At 43.0% G+C, this 19,103-nt stretch overlaps 1 protein-coding gene across 7 annotated transcripts in view; it reads right to left on the bottom strand.

Moving 5' to 3' along the window:
• Nucleotides 1-5,400: 5,400 nt before the first annotated feature.
• The window catches only part of LOC125768844 (terminal nucleotidyltransferase 5C), a 52,438-nt gene continuing 38,735 nt past the window's right edge, over nt 5,401-19,103 (bottom strand). For 5 of the 7 annotated variants that reach the window (XM_049437061.1, XM_049437065.1, XM_049437060.1 and 2 more), the window contains one exon: nt 5,401-14,635. In XM_049437061.1, coding sequence (XP_049293018.1) covers nt 12,716-14,635 — 1,920 coding nt within the window. In that variant the 3' untranslated portion in view covers nt 5,401-12,715. The other 2 variants (XM_049437066.1, XM_049437063.1) reach the window with 2 other exon arrangements.

Here is a 19,103-nt window from a genome sequence, read left to right as displayed (position 1 = left end):
GTGCAAGACACGGATTAAACTGCATTCCCTTTGGTGCCTAGTCGCCCATCCCCCAAAAGGTTGACTGGGCTCGGATAACAGTTGCCGTCAAGGTCTTCCTGTCCGGACCGTCGCTCTGCATTTGGACTACATTTCACCACTGCAAAAATAGCCCCTCGCGAGGATCGGATGGGTTGGGAAGCGAAAAGGAGCGAACACAACAACGCCACAAAAACACAGTAAATGCAACGCCGTGACACAAAGAGGGCCTCCCGAGCATTTACACTGACCAATCGGATGCACTGGCGGACACACTTGCACGTCAACCCACCGGTTGGGAGAAGTGGAGGTTGGGTTTCGTCCGTGCGAAGGAAGTCTTGCGATATCCGTTCTCTTTTGTCCGCCCTCTGGGTACGCAACCGGTGTGGTGGGATCCGCTGGGGCGTGTGGACGTTAGTTGACTAGGCCTCTGCGCGAACCGTAGTCTGAACGATGCCTTTCACTTCTCGACATCGATGGATGTCCGCCCCGCGCAACATTCCATTCGCAACTCCGCCATCCATCCGGTTGGGCCTTTTAGTGCTCGGCGTGAGAGAAGGGCAGAACAAGCCACCCTCTGGGACCGCGCCCATCATACCCACCGATGCTGGTGTTGACGGTAACGAACAAACAAGGGTACATACACACACGCACATAAAATTGCCACCCCGTACTGACCCGTACGCGTCAGACACTGTGGATCAAGATGCTGAAGAGATTGTTAATTACACGCACGCAGCCATTCGATAAGATCACGCACGCAGCCAACATGCGCAGAAGCTCAAGAATGGTCAGTTGAGATGTTTATTTCGGATCTACGCTCCAGCTGAACCAACTAGTACGTGTTACAATGTGAGAAACACATCTCACATCAACTGTCTGCAAAAGTATTTTGCAAAAAAAGTGTTCAAAATAAAGACAAATAAAAGAAACTCGTAGCATACTTTTCGACAAAGACACTACTCAAAACAAAACAGGAAAAACAACACCACTAGCTCAAGGTGATTACAAATGGACAGAAGCAAGAGCCCGGCCCATACAAAATAGAACAAAAAAGAGCATAGAAACTTGGTCCAAAAAAAAAACAACAAACGAACGAAACAACGCACCAACATGACGGTAACCGGCAACACGAAGGAAACGTACAATGCGTAGCCGTACCGAATTCTCATTGCCATTTTGTATTTGCGATTCTTTGCGCTTCACCTTATGTACCAACAGCAACGCTACCGGTCGGTGCTGGTGGTGGTTGTCTCTTCCTTCTCTCCCTTCTTAATTCGTTGCCCTACGCTTGCAACCCATTTTCCTGTCCGTGTCCCTACGCAGTGGTACCTCCGGGATGTCGACCTGCGATCACGCCATCACTAGCTGACCTTTTGGCAAGACGAAAATGATCGCGTTACTTTCCATCCATGGAGTTGGTTGTGGTTCCCTTCGCAGACAGCGCAGTTTTGTGTTTTCCTTTCTTACCACACCATTCAACGGTTTCGTTTGCTTTGTATGGCTTTTGCGATGCTGTTCGAACTGGGGTGCCGTGTTTAACCCGTACAGTTTTCGCGACTGTACCTTTTCCGATGGAGCTTTCCGTTTGGTTTCTTTTATGATTTACAGCCTGTCGAACTAATATGCGTTGGGTTAGCATCAAAATCATCACCGAGTTGTTCAACAAGTGGAGTAATTAACCCTTGAAGGGGTAATTAATAGAAAATGTTGTACTAATGAAACAGACGCTAAAATTGAAGGTTCCATAAAGGCTTTACAGGTTGGGTAGTTCGGTGTCATTCTAATGACATATAGACCAAACTCACTGGTGGCAGTTCAGACGGTTCCTCTGTGATCCTTCCAAATACAGTGTGTAAAATAACTATATTGTCATTTGTTTTTTTGGGAATAAAAATAAAAGTTAAAGGTACAGATAGAAACAATATCTTACGAAATTAGAATGAAAACAGGTAGGGAAAAGCAGGTAAATACAACTTAACATTAATTTAAAAAATTATTGATTTACAAATCCTGTGAACATCAACTGTGTGCAAACAATATTTAACATCAATTAATTATAAAAAAAATCTCTTGATACTTTCTATTTTTAATTAAAATTTGAAGTTTGGGAAAGACGGACACCTGATATAGAAAAGATGGATTTGTAACTTGTTGTACTTATAAGGGTAAGATGGACACCTATAGAAATAGAATTGAAATTATAGAAGTTGATATTGTTTTAGCATTATGCATTTCCCGGTACATTGTTAACAAAAATTGTTATGATTATGATTATTAAATTACTCATCCCCACGACAACAAGCGATACCAAATTGGGTGAACTTGTTGAATGGATAATGCAAGCTAGGTGGAGCTAGAAACCTCACATTTTCTAATTCCAAAAGATGTTCCCCTATTACCTCTTCTTGATTTTCTTCTCAGTGTTTGTTTAAAACTGCTGTTTTCACCGTAGTTCCATTCCATTTTATACACAAATGTTCCGCTATCTAGTAGGGAGGCTGTCGTCGAGGGACGCTGTCATTTATATATAAAACCAAGATGACCAAAGAATGAATTACTCGCTAGCTCTGAGAGACCCGAAGGATATCAGAGCAGTGGCCTAAAAATTCACCGGAAACATCTCATCTAAAGCGTGTCGATAAAGTGACGATCTCTCAGGGTCCTTAATCTTCCATTGTTAGTGGTCCTTGACTGTTCCAAAAGTAATATGATGTTTAACATAGATTAACCAAAAATCGATAACGTAAGCAAATTGGTTCTTTAGCTTCTGTGTCCGTCTTTCCCTACTATATTTATTGATGTTCATCTTTTCCACTTGGTGCTAGTTGTTTAAAGAACCAAAATTCCAATATTTTTACTGGACTATATTGGAACATTACGTGTAGAACACTTAATTTTTCCAGTAATCGAATATCTATCTTCTTGGCTAAACGACCTTACAGGTCACGCCGGCCATTTCTGGCTTACTAGACTTATTTTTACAACGTAGCCGGATAGTCAGTCCTTGCTACGGGGGAACGGTCCGGATGGGATTTGAACCCGGTCCGGCCGTGTGGACTGGCGCCGTTTATCACATGCACCACCGGGCCGCCCCAGTAATCGAATATGTAGTTTCTAATTCAACATTCGTTTAGGACAGTTTTTTTCTGAGTTGCACGGATAATCCGACAACTGGATAAATTTCACTCGGAAAATCGATGTTTCACTATCCTTTTAGTCTAGTAAGTCTAGTAAGCCAGTTAGGGTTCCATCGGCTGCCGGGTCCGCTTCATGGGCCCAGCGTCACGATGAATCCCACATAACCCATCTCGAAGGGGTTGGTTTGTAGCCGCAAGCCGCCCTCAGAGGTGGGTACCTTTTGAAGGTTCCCTCCCCGTTAACCAAAAAAAACAGTCTAGTAAGCCAGAAATGGCCGGCGTGACCTGCAAGGTCGTTAAAGCCAAGAAGAAGAACTATACTTTTAAGGAGCCTTGATTAACGTCAATACATGTTTGTACAATTTTAATCTGATCGCAGACGTGAATGAACCTAAGCGTATACTAAGCAAATTTCTACTAGGATATTTAGTGGATGTGTACATATAGTATTGTGTTCATTGTTGTTTATACCTTGGACGTAGTTAGTAAATTTCGATATTAAAACGAATATTGGTATTATTTTTTGTCTGCATTAAAATCGAAGTACTGGCTTCATGAAACTGGTAAATGATGGCATTTTTTAGGTACTACTTACGATCCAACTACAGTTCTTGCGAACAGCTACGCTCGCTTCTAATGCTGAAAAACAGAGAATGTGCGAAGTAGCCGCGGGCTATAGAAAAAATCTGAAATCGGAAAAAAATTGTGCTATCTACGTTTTTTTTATTTTTAACATTCAGCTCTAGCCTTTGATCGTTTAGGAATGGTATAAGGAGAATTTGCCTTCTTTCATCACTTTATCTGAGGGGAATTTGAACCCGTTGGACTTCAGCATTCGGGGATACATTCTAGGAAGATAGAGGGCATTGCATAAAGCATTCCAGTTTGAGACGCATTCAGGAAACGTTTGGTAACTTGGAACTTGGGATTGAAACTTCGCCATACAAAGGCGATCCCGGATCATTCGGATCATTCGGATCATATCGCCATACAAAGGGGATCCCAAATCATTTGATCGCCTATTATTGGATCGGATCAGTTCTTTTAGCCATGGATCAGATCAGATCAACTGATTGACCACCTTCAAATTCACAAATGTATTTTTTTTTATTCTCTTCTGCTTTATAGATCTCCACTTTTATCAATCTCTTCAACCTTTTCTCAAATTCTCAAAAAAATAGAATATTTTACTGTATGTTCAGTGGTTTCGACAACAGGTTGATACCCGTTGATTCGACCACCCAGCGAAACGATGTAGTTACTTTATTCTGGATAAACATTTTCAAAATCCTGTATGTTTACTGGACATGTATGTTTTATTGGACATATTGCTCTTTATGTCTTCATATGTCTTTACAAATGTCATCATACTTTGATGGCAGAATATATGAAACGAAATGAACAGTGATTAGCTTCATCTGTTTCCAACATTACTGATAAGTGTCTGATTACTGTGTCTAATAAGACTGTAACACTAATAATACATAGTTGAACCAGTATAAACCATATTTGGACTCTACATATTTCTACATAATGCCATTTTCCTCTTTCAGCATCTAAGGGTTAACCGCCCGTACGTTTGCTCCACTGATCGAGTGTCGGCTACCATTGTAGGTCAGTTGGCCCCTGTAGTAGCATTCCCTCTGCTGGCTCTACAACCGACTTCAATCATGTCTTGGCCTTTCGTTCCATTCTTTGCTTTCGTTTTGAGCCTTTCCTTTTCGACTCATCATCCATGGGGAAACGGATCGACGGAAAAGGAAAACAAAATAAAAACCTTGGCGTTAGTTGCATAATGGAGCAAAGTTTTACCAGCACCAGTTGTGGCGTGCGATTACGTTGCATTACTTTTATTTCCCTTTAACCTTCATTTCGTTTGTTGTTGCAGTGTATGAGGAACACAGAAGAACAAGGGTGAAACAAATGTAAAACAACGATCTAATATTGCCTAGATAAATATTATTCATCTCACTGTAGTTCATTGTGAACAATTATGATAATAATATTAGTAATAAAACATTTTACAATTACTTTTTGAACAAATAAACATTCATTCGGGACTCCCTTTTCAGGAGGATAAAATTGCAGAATTTCTTGAACAACAGTACATTAACAAAAAAAAAAAGAATCAAGGAAAAGTTGTTTTATATTTATTAACACTATGAAAAAATAAATAAATTATTTTCCTCCAGTCATCACATCCCGAAACATATAAGGCAATAATCATAACACATAAGCATAATCAGTTTTGTTTTGTTTATCGTTTTTATTGGTATTTTTCAGAAAAAAAACTAATCTTTATTTCTCTATTTCAAATAGTAATAATAGTAAATTAAATTATGTTTAATATAATGACACATGCTTCATGTTCTTCCTTCTCTACGCCCTTCGCACGATACGCAGTACTATCTGCCGCACTTACGCCATTCACTCGTTCACCCTTTCCATCCAATCCCATAATGCTTGTATTGTTTTACATTTTGTCTGGCTCGTCAAGATTCTATTCCCAACTTCGCCGTCTGTTCTGTTACGTTGTGTTTCTCTCCATCCGACACGGTGGCATCGGCGGAAGTGCATCGGTGCGCGGTTGCGTGGGATAAGAGGGGGTGATTTTCTGAAGAGAGGGAACAATGGGGGTAGGATGGTAGGTGGGGGTATCTAAGTGAGATGTCTTTTGCGTTTAATTGTTCAGAAAGAAAAGCAATTCATAGGTGATAAAATCAAAAGACTTAAAGCGACAAACCTTTCTTGTTTGCGCAAGCTTTTCATTGCATGATGCACATCCGCTTCCGCTTGCTCATTCGAAGAACATTTTCTTTCTTTCTCTCTCTCTGTTTCTCTCTCTCTCTCTAAATCTCAATCTCTATCAGTAGAGAAATGAAACACGCACACATACGATACAATATTGCATCAATAATTACGTTTACAGCACGCGCGTTCACAATTTACAAGCTTCACGAGCGAATATCATCCCATCTCTTGTGTGTCCACCCCTAAAGCTTTCCACCCTTCATTTCCGCTCTTTTGTCGCGATTGCTATGTTTGTGTGTACATGTGTCTGTGTCTCTCTGTGTGATGCACATGTGTGCACTTACACGATTGTTTGTTGGCTTCTGTTGAGTGTTTGACCATTGATCACTTAGCGCTTTAATGCATCAAAGGGTGTAAGATTGACTCCTTTTTCGTTTCGTTTTACATCGCTGCCATGGTTTTTTGTTGTGTTTTATCTCTCTTTCTCTTCTTCTCTCTTTCTCTTCTTCTCTCTTTCTCTCTCTTCCTTTCGCTCTCATTAAACATATACACTGTTGTTAACAATCGTCCTCGAACCAACTGCATAACATGGAGGAACGTTTGTACCTCCACCAAACCGGACAAAACTCTTCTGCCACCCCCCATCGCGTCATTGCGCCAAGGGGTAAGAAAAAAAAAGGAAAACGCGTGCCCTTAAATCGCAATACGGATGCTTTACTCTTATGGTATCTACTGCTTAGCTATATATGTATATATTATATTTCTAGTTTGTAATAACTTCACAAGTTCATGTATTTTTTCACATTTTCACACAGTTTTGAATGTACTTTTTTTGCTTGCATTTTGTTTGCAATATAGTTTGTTTTGTTTTTGTTTGTTTGTTTTTTTTTGTTTGTGTGTAAGGTTTTTATCTTCACATCATATAACGAACGCGTTGACACAAAATCTAACACGATCAATGTCCTTGCCTCTGCTTTTTGTTTATTATTTGTTTTTTTTTGTTGCTTTGTATGTTTGTTTGTCATACGTATTTCACTTTCGTATAGATTATCGACATTCATTTAATGTAGTAGAAGGTATTATTATGTGTTTTTTTGTTGTTTTGTTTCAGTTTCTTCATAAAAGCTCCTAACCGACAGATGGTATGGAGACTTTCTTTTACAAGTTTGTTTGATCTTCCGTTTATAGATATTTTCTATTTACCATCTCGATATTTCCTTCTATTTCCTTTGCCACTGATTTAAATTTTGTCGATGCAATGTTTATGTTTCTCTCTCTCTCTCTCTCTCTCTCTCTCTCTCTCTGTTTGTGTGTGTATTGGTTCCATTTGTTGTGTTCAACTCGCACTGCACCAATTTTCCACTTCTGATGTCACTTCTGTTGCAGTTTGAAGGTGTGTCTGCATTATACAAAAAAACCTAAAACCCACCGCTGATTAGTGCCGTTTCGTGGACTTGTAGTAGTATTAGTAGTAATGGAAGTTACAAACTAAAAAACCAAAGGAATGCAAAAATGTGTGTTTGTCTCATCTCGCTGTCTCATCTTGTGGTGGTGCTGGGTTTACCGTTTCCCAATCTCGGACAGTTCCCTTGCCACGAATCCAGCATGTGTCGTTCTCCTTCTCGAGCTAAACCGTATTCTGTCGGAAGTAAAACAAGGTAAAACAAGGAAGTGAATCACATCCGGAGGATAAAATCAGTCGTCGTTCCATTAACCACGTCACCGTATTGGATGAAGAATCGGGTGTTTTATTAAAAGAAAAAGAACCCGTTCTTAGTGGCGTTGCCCTATCGCACACGCTGGTAGGACGAACCGGGGTATAATTCGTTCAACGCCAATCAACCGATAGGAAAAACATGGATTGTGTTGAGTCAGTAATTTAGATTGAAGTTCGTAGCCGTTTTGTTCAGGTTGGTTGCGGTGTTACACCGTGCTTTGGGTTTCCCATGCGGTTTTAACAAGAAGAAAGAAAAGCATAGGAAATCCAATCATCGATCCTCTTAACTCAGGATGGGGACATATCATTAGAGAACCGTTTTGATACAGTATTCACATTATTAGTCGTGATTTAACAAAAAAAAACACGAGATAGTTCATCGATATGGAGCCAATCCTTCTTTTCTTCCCTTTATGCTTTCCCTTTGCCTATACGGATGGAAAATGGATACTAAAATCCTAATCAAGGACAACGATTGGAGAGCATCTGAGTTGGTGTGTAGATTAACATTTAATCCTAACAATTAATCAACATTGTATCATAAGCTAACAAAACAGCATGGTAAAAAGGTTCTTAGGGCAATAACCTTGTGATTGTATTATGATTTTACTTGAACCTCTGTGCATTCTGCAGCGAACAAGCCAAACAAAAAATACAACCATTGGACGTAGTGTGACAAGAATACGGTATTCCATTTCCCTCCTATTATTAGCAGTCGCTATGATCGCTCGGATGTGAGTTGCAGGTGAGTACTAGTAGTAGTAGAAGTAGTAGTAGTAGTGGTAGCTCGCTCTATCTATCTCATCTCACGTCTCAGGTGTTTCTTTCTCGCCCCGAACAGGGATACGGAGAAAGTTGTTGCGGTTCCCTAAATTTGGCAAGACATCGATTTATTCTTACGCATTCGTTGCGCGAAAGAGCTTTGTTTTGGATAAATCGTATAATGTATAGGTAGTAGTTCATTGTATGGATTTTTTTGTTTGTTTTTCTTGTTTTTGTTTTTGTTTAAACACTATTTTATGTTAATTATGTCGTTTGTTTTTGTTTTCTTTTACCCTTGTAGTGACTTTATCTTTTATATATGCTGTTGAAATAGTTTCCACACTTGCGTATTGTGTTGTTCTGTGTTTACTGTGATTTTACTTGTTTTGTTATTACTTTTGATTGTTGTATTTTCTTGTGGGTTTTTTCGTATCTGTTTTTTCTTCGCTTTTTTGCTATTATTATTACTGTTTTATTAACGTAGTGGTTTCTCTTTTCCTCCCTTTCTGTTTGCTTCATATCGGCATGGCTGTTGGAAAGTTTGTTGTTGCTGTGTTTGCTGCTGGAACTTCTCCTGGCTAACATGCAGCGGTGACCATTTTTACGCATATCATTCACGTTCATCGAACGAATAGTCGAACTTCAGTTCACTAGTATACAGTTTGCCACACCTGCACCTGATGCAGAGAGCAAAATCCTTCCCTTCTCGTTGTACGGCCGTGGATCAGGCCAGCTTTGCCATTATTTCAGCATTTGTTAAGTAAAATATGTAGCATCTTCTCTTTTTGTTTCATTTTTTTATATGCAACGGTTCTGAAATCTCGTCCCAACCTGCTGATGGGTTTTGTCCGCTCCCGGGAGAGCCTCTCTCGACGCCACACTTCCGGAAGTCACGAGCCACAGTCATTAAACATTTGGACAAATATTTAGTTTAAAAGCATATGCATTAACCATGAGCGTCGTGTTCCTCCTATCGCCGATGTTATCACCTACCAACATCTCAACAGTCTATCGGGTTTCTTGCGTTTACAGTAGTAGCTTTTCAGCTTTTCGTTTGTGAACCATGATCACTTCTACCGAACATTGTTGTGTTATTAGTATGGTTGTTGTTGTTGCAACATTATGCTTATCATCTGTTCGAAATACTCTTCCTTACTCGTTCTGCTTTCCACATCTGTCTACCTTTTTTGTTTTGTTTTGCTTGTTCTATTCTGTTAACGCTTCAGCTCACCTTGAACTTTGTAGACATTTTAAGCCCGAATTTCACTCACGTTCCCGTTAAACATTCGTTACGCATCGCTGGTATCTATAGCATCTTAAAAACAAATTGTGAGGAGGAATAAACACAGCCATGTCTCAGTAATTAGATTTTTTTGTTTTGTTTTGTTTCTCATCCTGATGTTCTGTTTCTTCGCTAGCATCTCTTTACTCCAGCGTTTGCCATATAATTTTCCGCCTTTGTTTATCTTTATGTATATATACGTCGCTTCACATCGCTAAATGTATCGATCGTTCGATCTTGAATCTGCTCTATCTCAACTCCCCAACTAGCCCGATCCATCCATCTCCTTTCATGCGCTTCCCATGATGGCCCATGGGATGGCTTCCGGTAAATAAACGAAGCCAGTGCTTCAAACATTCAATCCAAAATATATATTCATATATGTATTGTATAGATCCGTCGCTCTCTATCGGTCGGTATCGGGTGTGCTCATCTCTTCCGCTTTCCGTTCCGGCACGTTTGTTTAAAGTGAAGTTTAAGAGACGCTTAACGCGTGCAAAATGGTTTGTGTGAGATCCTTGTGTTGCGTCTTCGGTGCATGTCCTACTAACTTTTGTCTTCATTTGTCTTGCCTATTAACATGGGCGTTACAAAATGATATTGATTGATTCCGGTGTTTGATTTTCTGTTTTGGTGCCTTGCCATGCCCGTTAATAAATTGAGCACACCCACCCCTCAATATCCTTGCGTGTTTGATGCGTGTTTTAGTGACAATTTAACATCGCTTTGTTTGTTTGTTTTTGTTTTTCTTACTTAAACAGCAGTCTTCAAATACATGGTTTTTTTCTTTACAAATTATTTACAACATTTGCCGGATGCACACCCGACGGGGGGTGGTGTCGTTCCAGCGGGATCAGTTAAAATGTTGCCCTGTTTTCCTTCTATCCTATCGGGAACGGGCGGATAAAACGTTTTGCTAAGTACACGCATATCTGTGCTTTTTCCATGTCGTGTCCTTCGTGGCACAAAACAACAGAAACGTCCGTTTGGCGGGGGGTTTTTATTGTTGTATATTCTGGGACCTGGGGATGTTTGTTTGGTGAGATAGACAGGCCATGGTACAACAGCACCAAGAGAGCACGAGGATAATTCGATCTTTAATCATCTGGCGCCTTGACGCTTCCTGGTGATGTGTTGATCCCGACCCAGCGGTTGTTAAGCAAGCAAGCGCAGACGAGAACAAAAAAAAACAACAACAAGAAAACTACATATTTAATGAAAAGACTAGCACACCGGAAATAGACACTACACAAACTCACGCATGCACGGACATACACACCATCAGTTACATCGAAATGAACACGTTCCCGCGCAAGTGCCTTTGTGGGATGAATTGCTTGTTATCGTTAAGTGGTTTGCCCGGTTCGATTGTCTCCCGTGTTCGCGTGTGCCCCTGTACACAAACAAATGCACACCAAACTGTTCTCTGCTTTCGCGCTTTGCGTTAAAATCACAGTGACCATAACTACCCCCTTCTCACCGAACGGTTATTTTCTCCCTCAGAAACAAATCGGGGAAATCCCGAAAAAAAATTAATATATAAGCAAGGATTGGTGTTTGTAATTGAAGAACCACAAAGAACCCCAACTATTACACACACGCCCACATACATTGCAAACGCCAACAACACTAGAGCGTCAGTATATTGACACGACATTGCCTCCAGCTGATAGTTCTGGAGAGGTTTTGTAAATGAAAAAATAAAACAATAAATCACATTACCTTAAGAACAGGGTGGCAAAATACACTACTCTAAAGGTGGAAAAATTAAATTAACAAAACATGTTTTGTCCACGTGCGAAAACCGATAACCTGGGTGGGAGAATCGTTTGCGAATCTGTTGTTGTGTTTTTGTTTTGTTTTTGGTGTATTTTTATGATCTTGTTTTTCGTTCATTTTTTAATTATTGTTCGCTTGCCTGATTGATGCATTTTCGTAAAATACTTCAAATTTATATTTTCACTGTTTGTTTTCCCTTTAATTATACAGATATTTGAAATTTGCACGCTACGCAATATAATTCTTTCTTGTACTACAAGTGTTTTTTCATCTTCTTTTTAAGTGTTCTTCCTTTCCCTCTTTCATCCTTTTTCCACTAGATCTTATGACTTTTTGTTTTTTTTTTGTTGTGTTTGCATCTTAATTTTCTCCATTAGCTTTCATTTAATCTTCGGTAAATATTGTTAAAACTTTTGCCATCGCCACTGACTTTTTTACGCTTTTTGTGTGTTGGGTTTTTAGTTTTCCTCATATGAGTCGGCTGGGCGGTACCGAACGATGGCGTTCAAGACGCAATTGCAGCACTGCAAGCACGCATTGAATCGTTACTGTGAACCTGCGACCCCAACCGTTACACGTGTGACCATACATTAACATCGATAAGGGATGGTATTTCATCAGAATGTAAAACAGAGAGACCAACAAAAAAAAAAAACATTGGGAAAATTCGCTTCCCTTGCGACCTGTAATGCATCCTTGTCTAGTGATTTGTATTGGTGTGGCTTACGCATGTTCTCTCGGATTCTTTTTTCGCTCTTCACAGCCACAGCCACCGCAAGGACGTAGCAACTTACGCTATTATAATGATCATCGCTCGACACCATCTTCCAGCAACAGTCCCGGTTGACACGGGTAGTAATAGTAGCAGTGATCCCCAGCAACAGCATACACGTATGACGGTGTAGGTGAGGCTGACGACAGAGATGCTGCTGCTGTTGGTTGCAAATCGGCCGCAGACAACGAGAGGGTTGGGATTGGGATGGGTTGCTGTCTTCCGGAGGATATCGCATCGTTCACCATGCACGGCTGTGGGAGTAGTGGTGCTGAAAGACGACCCGCGACTGTACACGCGAACGGACACTCCTGTGTGATGGGTTCGACTGCTGTTGACGGGTTGACTGCTAGTAGCGATGGAGACGGCGAAGGTGCTGGCTGGGAGGATGGTAGGGATGGTGATGTTTCGGCGGCTAACTCCGGCGAATGGTCGGTGCCTGCAATGCTGATAATGCTACTCGGGCCTGCCACCGACGGCAGCGGGCTGACCAATCACGTCGTTATCCAGCTGTTACACGTACACTGGGTGTAGGGAATGAGCGGTGCGTAGTAGATTCCGTTCGCGTACAGCAGTCCCGGTTGCGGTGCCAGCGCAATTGTCTGCGTCTGGGTGATCGCGGCCGACTGTTGCGTCTGTTGCTGCGACTGCTGCTGGGATTGTACTTGCTGTGCCGAGGTCGGACACGATGGAGATGCTTGCTGTGTTTGTTGCTGCTGCTGCTGTTGGGACTGTGCCTGGTGTTGATGGTGATGATGGTGGTTGGGCGAATGGGCCATCAGTGTGGGCGATTGCGGGGAGAGCTGCTGTGGTGACAGCGACAGATGAGACATTTGCGTCTGGAGCTGAAGCGTTGTATGCTGTTGCTGCTGAGTGTGAGCGACCGCTGACTGTACATTGCCCGGTGCGGTGGCCGTGCTTATCAAACCGGCCGAATGTTGCTGTTGCTGCTGCTGATCACGGTAGAAGATTTCCAGGGCAAGGGATTCAATTAGCATGAGCGTTTGGCGACGCTCGTGCCCCATCAAACACACGGTTGACTGTTCTACTACCTCGAATAAATGCATCAGGTACTGGTGCTGCAGGTGTTCCTCGCCCTCGTCGAAGAAATGGTTCTTCAAGTACGACTCCAGCTTGCTGCGCTGCTGCCCAATGTCCGGGAAGTCGATGAAGAACCGCGAGCACATGTACCGCTCGAGCGTCTTGATGCGCTGCGGATCAACCGGCATGTAGTTTCGCACCAGCAGGTTACAGTATTTGAGCAGACCGCCACCACGGATCTCCTCCGGTTGGCGCGTCGAGATCAGCTTCTTCTGCAGATGGTAGAGCGCCTCCTGGAAGTCACCGTACACCGACTCACCCACCACGGTCGGATAGAAGTTCTCGGTAATCATCGGCATCTCGGCACAGTCGTAAAACAGTAGCAGCGAATCGAGCACGATCTGGAACGAGTCGACGCTAAACTCAAACTGCCGACGCATCGTGTCGACAAACTTCAGCTCCACATTCTTGTGACCGGGCGAGTTGCCGAGCGAGATGAGACTCCAGCGATCGCCATCACTGTTCACCTTCACCATCTTGCCGACGTACGCTTCCTTCAGCGAGCACTGCGTTATCTTGCGCTTCACCACACCCTCCGGCATTAGGTCGAGCAGCGAGGACAGTACGGCTGACTTGACGCGATCGTAACTTCGGCTTGTGCTGAAGTCGACGGCAAAGATCAGATCGAGATCGTTGTATGGCTGCGGCTCGGACGCCAACACATGACTAGCTGCTCCGCCGTTCAGACGAATGTCCTTTACCGTCATACCAGCACCACCGGCGACCACCTCAGTTTCGAGCTTTTCGCGCACAATGTTCACCAGATCCTTCAGCTTTACCTCGAGCGTTGGGAAGTTTCCGCGGCCGTGTATCGAGACCGGTTCGTTCATGACGTCGTTCAGCTTCATCACCTGCTCGAAGGACAGCACCGCCAACCGTTGGGCGGTAATGTCCAGATGCTCGTAGGATGCACCCGTCTCCGAACCGGCCGATGAGATACAGGACGAGGACGATGAGGTTGAGGAAGCGGACGACGATGACGACGAACCGGACGAAGCCGACAGGGATGCGGCCGTAGACGATGAGGACGAGTACGCCGATGAGATGGAGCTGTTAGAACGGGGCGATGGCGGTGGCGATACGGAACCACCCTCCGAATGGGCGTAGCTCATCGTGGCATAGTTGAACGTGGCCACCGGGTATGCGTGTGGATTGGTATAGAGCGTCGTGGTTGTCGTTGCTCCGGCACCGGCACCATGCCGGCTAGTGGCATTCGAGCAGTTGTTGCCGTAACTGTTCTGCTGATGCGTCTGTACATGATAACTGTCCATGATCCGTTGGGAGTAAGAGTCGGGAACTTTTAAAGTTCCGCACTGCAATGAAAGTGAAACACAAGCAGGATGAATAAAATGTTAATAAAATGCCTTCATTAGAATGAGAGAGATAGAAAGCGCAAACAACATGTACGCAACCAAAGTCAAGTACCACACAGTGCAGGTTATCGTACAAACAAAGAACGAAAAAAGATCCCACAAACTCTTTAAACAGTTGAATGCACGGGGTGATGAAGGGCAAAACAAATTAGCTGACGTAAGGCTTGCTGACCACGTTGCACTACCACATTACTTGCATAAACCCAGCAAGAACCTGTTAATTGTATCACAATTAGCTTACTACACACATCGAATTACTGTGCGCATCTTCTAGCAGTATCGCTTCACAGAAATATAAAATTCTTTAGCCCAAAAACTATCTCTTCACTACTAGCACTAACTCCAACGTTTAAGTTGCTTAGTGACAATAGTGAGCTAGGCAAGCCGAAACACGTCACATATGGTCGGGATTATATATCTACACAAACACACATCACCTAACCACTTTATCGCGGTTTAGTTCCTTCCGGTAATTTCTCAACCAGCTGCAACAAACAACATGACGTCGTACACACGTTTCGGCCACACGATCGTCACATATATTGTACGTAGGTACGTAAGCATATTACACGAACACACACACGCATGGAGACATGCGCCTGGCCAAACGGTTATCATTACCCATTTAAACCAAATCGGACCAAACGGAAAAAAGTTCATGTGTCAGGCTTTATAATTCAATTGCTTACATTGCTTATGCGCATTCGTTCGCCTTTACACAATTCTTTTTTCCCCCTTTCTCGTATGCACTTGAACTTCTTTTTCACTTTTTTTTTGGGATGTTTATCTACACGTCTTCTGGCTTCAAAAGATTTCGCTTTGCAGTTGCTTTCATTATTCACTACTAAATATTCTAGTAGCTAGCTTTATCACTCCATATTCGATCTTTGCGAAATTTTGCTCTAGTTGTTCACCTTAATACATCCTTTGGATGATTGATTTAATATACAATGTGAACTGATTTCCAAAACTAGCTCACACCATACCGTCAGAAAATTGTACACTTCGCTTTCATACCTGCGGATATGATCGATCGGTACTGTTTTGACCGGTCACCGTGACACTTCCGTTGCGTCTGCAGCTAAAACGATCAGTATCGAACGTACGCGGATACACGTGAATCAGTTCCGGTCGCGTTGTACGACACACAGGGGCACACACCAAAGGTCACTTTCCACGTGTGAATAAGGTACACTAGAACATAAGCAGCATCAAAAAAGGCTAGACTGGCCACTCGACTCGTTTGACACTGTGCGTAATAGTAGCAGAAAAGAATAACGATAAAGAAGAAAACGGTGTCTGGAATGGAGAGTTCGCGAAACGCACCACCTCGCGTCGTCGTTCGAAACGACACTGAGCGCTCCGCTTGTCGGCGTGGTTCGCGTTGGTGGTCGACATTGCAATTTAACCAAATGCTAAAGCACAGGGACCAAAGGCAGGAAAGGGGTTCCAATCGTCCGGGGGTCTGTCGCTACTCCCGAAGAATGTAGAGTGAACACACAACCACACAACCAATCCACCCCGCAGTACCCCCCCAAACGGGAGGGGTGATTTAGGTGGTTGTAACGTAGAGTGATCGGCGGCACTTGTTTCCTCCTCTTGAACTTCCCTCTCTACCCTTCAACGAACGTACGCTCGAAATAGGTTCTCTTCGACTTTTACACATAGGCCGCTCACCACGATGGTGGAACTCGCGAGTGATCGTAAAGCTAACTCCCCCCAAACCGACCAGACCTAGCGTTACAATGATGGAGACAAAAATCCCCTAAAACGCACCATCCATCCGATACTACTACACCGGCAGAACGGTCGATTTTTTCAGTGCTGCACAACAAAACAACGTCGCCACTTGTCGCGCGCACCATACCGTCTCGTTCGGTCACCATTTTAGCGGACACCCCGAGCAACACCTCCACCACTTGCCCTTCCCTTCCCTTTCTTGCACGAGCGGTGTCTCCCGTCAACCTGATAATTGCGTCTCGTGAGCGCACCGCGGCCATCAAAGATCTTGTTTTTCTGCGTGTGTGTGTTTGTTGTTGTTTTTTGCCTCTTATTTAGCCAATTCCTACTGTACTCCTCCACATTTCGAACGTACCGAACACCCCTTCAACCCGGACCCAACTATTAATGCTATGCTTTGATGGCGGTATTGTTGTGTCGCTTAGTATATTGTTCGCTTAGTTTGGGTACTTTTTTGTTTTGTCTGTTTTGTTTTTGTCCTGGCCCATGTCTTCCCCACCGTACCTTTACGCTAATGTGAACCCACCATCCAAGATGTATCATCTCTTTTGCAATATATTTAATGTTTTTTTTCCCGTTTGCACGATAATTCAGAAAACATGTTCACAATCAAGACAGCATAAATAGGAATCGGGGGAAAAATAAACGATGATATATCGACAAAAAAAGGAACTAAAATTAGTTTTACTATATGCGTACCATCCTGGCTGGTACCTGTTACGTGTAACTCATCTGAGGGTAGTGTTGTTGTCGTTGTATAGTGTTACTCTGTGGAGATGTCCCACTACCATTTTCCGGGGCCTACAGCGTCGAGAAAAAAAGCACCGTAACACTGATGTTGCTGGTGTGTGCTAAAACGGACCATTACTCATCAATTAGACAGTTTCGACCGCAAGGCACAGTTGTTGACGCGTTTCCCGGTTTGTTGCATGAGTTTCGGGCGACCAGAAACGTGCTAATTTGCGTGCAGAAATAACCTCTCCTGTACTCGGACGCGTTTCATTTACAAGCAGCGAAGTTTATTACTCAATACAGTTGATTCAAGTTTGATCAACTGAACAGCGCTATGTACGGGATGGAGAAATTTGACGAATTACTTAAATTGAGATTTAAATTCAGCTTCAGTCATAATTGGCAAGGACAAGTGTTTCAAAAATGACTTTGCTTGCTTTTTCATAGTCTAGATTGTTTTCAAGGAATTTAGCGACGAAAACCAGTGACAACAACCAAAAAAACAAACTCCTCCACTTATCAACACGCAGAAGCGTGCAGATTTTTTCTAAGAATTCTCAACATTGCGAGATAAAATAATCGGATAGTAACCCCCTAGTGCGAGAGTTTGTACAGCTTATGCGTCTCAGGTCGCTGCTGTCCCAACAGCAAAGTGTTTTCGACGAATGATGCTGTTTGAACAGCAGAACAGCTTTTTCGTGATGTATTTAAACACGCTCAAGCCCACAGATGTGAGCACTAGTTCCCCAACTATAGCGAATTTAATTCCCAGTTCAATCAAACCGCTATTTAAATCATAAGTTTGTTTGCTACATTTTTGTTTGTAAAATTTGCTTAAAATACACATTGAAATTGAATGCAAAAACAAATAAAAAAATCCTTCCACGGAGACTGAAATGGAGCAATCAACAGTAATGTAATCGATTAATAAAACTCTTCAAGGGTGCAACAACACAAACATCTAAAACGTAGCCGTGTGTTATAAAATACAAGAAAAGAAATACAGGTACCCCTCGTCTCTGACATAATACCGGTGTAGATATGCAAAACGTTGTCAGTTGACGATGGTGACGGTGGGTTCACCTGCGATACCCGCACACCATTTGTCGAAGGATTGGCTTTCAATTGGAATTGCATGCAAAACTGTACCGAAGCAGTGCCGATTGTAGCACACACAGTCGAAACCTGAGTAGAATAGTAGGCCTCACGTCACCAGACGTAAATACGGTTTCTTGGTGCAGAGGCCGTCCGTCGGATCGTTGTCTGGCGGTAAGTTACAGCACTGCGCCCCGTCAACAGTATCCTGGAGGTCGTGCGCCAGTACTCGCGTATCTGGTGCAGTTATACCCACCCCAAGAGGGGTCTTTTTGCATTTTAATTCGACCTCCAGTGCAACGTCCTCGGGACCCGTATCGATGCAGCAACAAACAAATAAACGAAACAAAAAACACATCCCCCATGCGAATATACTGGAGTATGCTTTAGACTTGGGAACTCTCACTGGTAATAAGTTTTGTTTTTTTTTGTAGAACCCATCAGTGATGATGGAACGCTCGGAAAGATCTTATCTCTATTTGCGTCCGAAACGGATGTACTTATGTGCTCAAGGATCTGAAAGTCGTCGCAAGTTTTCGGTGTATCGTTAGAAGTAACTAAGATGCAACACTAGATCCAAGACAAGATCAAGAGATCTCCGCGACGGACGTCACACGCAGGGCCGCTCCCAAGGGCTTCGCTGCAGAGATCGGTAGCGATCTCGGAATAGTGTGTTATACGGCAGTGTGTTGTACACCAAAAAACTGCGTGAGACGTACGTGCACGAACGAACGAAACCGAGCGGTAGACCTTGGCGTGTGATGGTAACCGAGCGCTTGGACCATTAGGACAATTCGAGGCCTTTTTGGACGGTTTGGCGCGGTGACGGTGTTTCGATCGT

This window comes from Anopheles funestus, chromosome 3RL, assembly GCF_943734845.2.
Source record: "Anopheles funestus chromosome 3RL, idAnoFuneDA-416_04, whole genome shotgun sequence".
In the NCBI taxonomy this organism is placed as follows: domain Eukaryota; kingdom Metazoa; phylum Arthropoda; class Insecta; order Diptera; family Culicidae; genus Anopheles; species Anopheles funestus.
The sequence above is the reverse complement of the archived record's forward strand: the minus strand, read 5'-3'. Positions and strand labels throughout refer to the sequence as shown.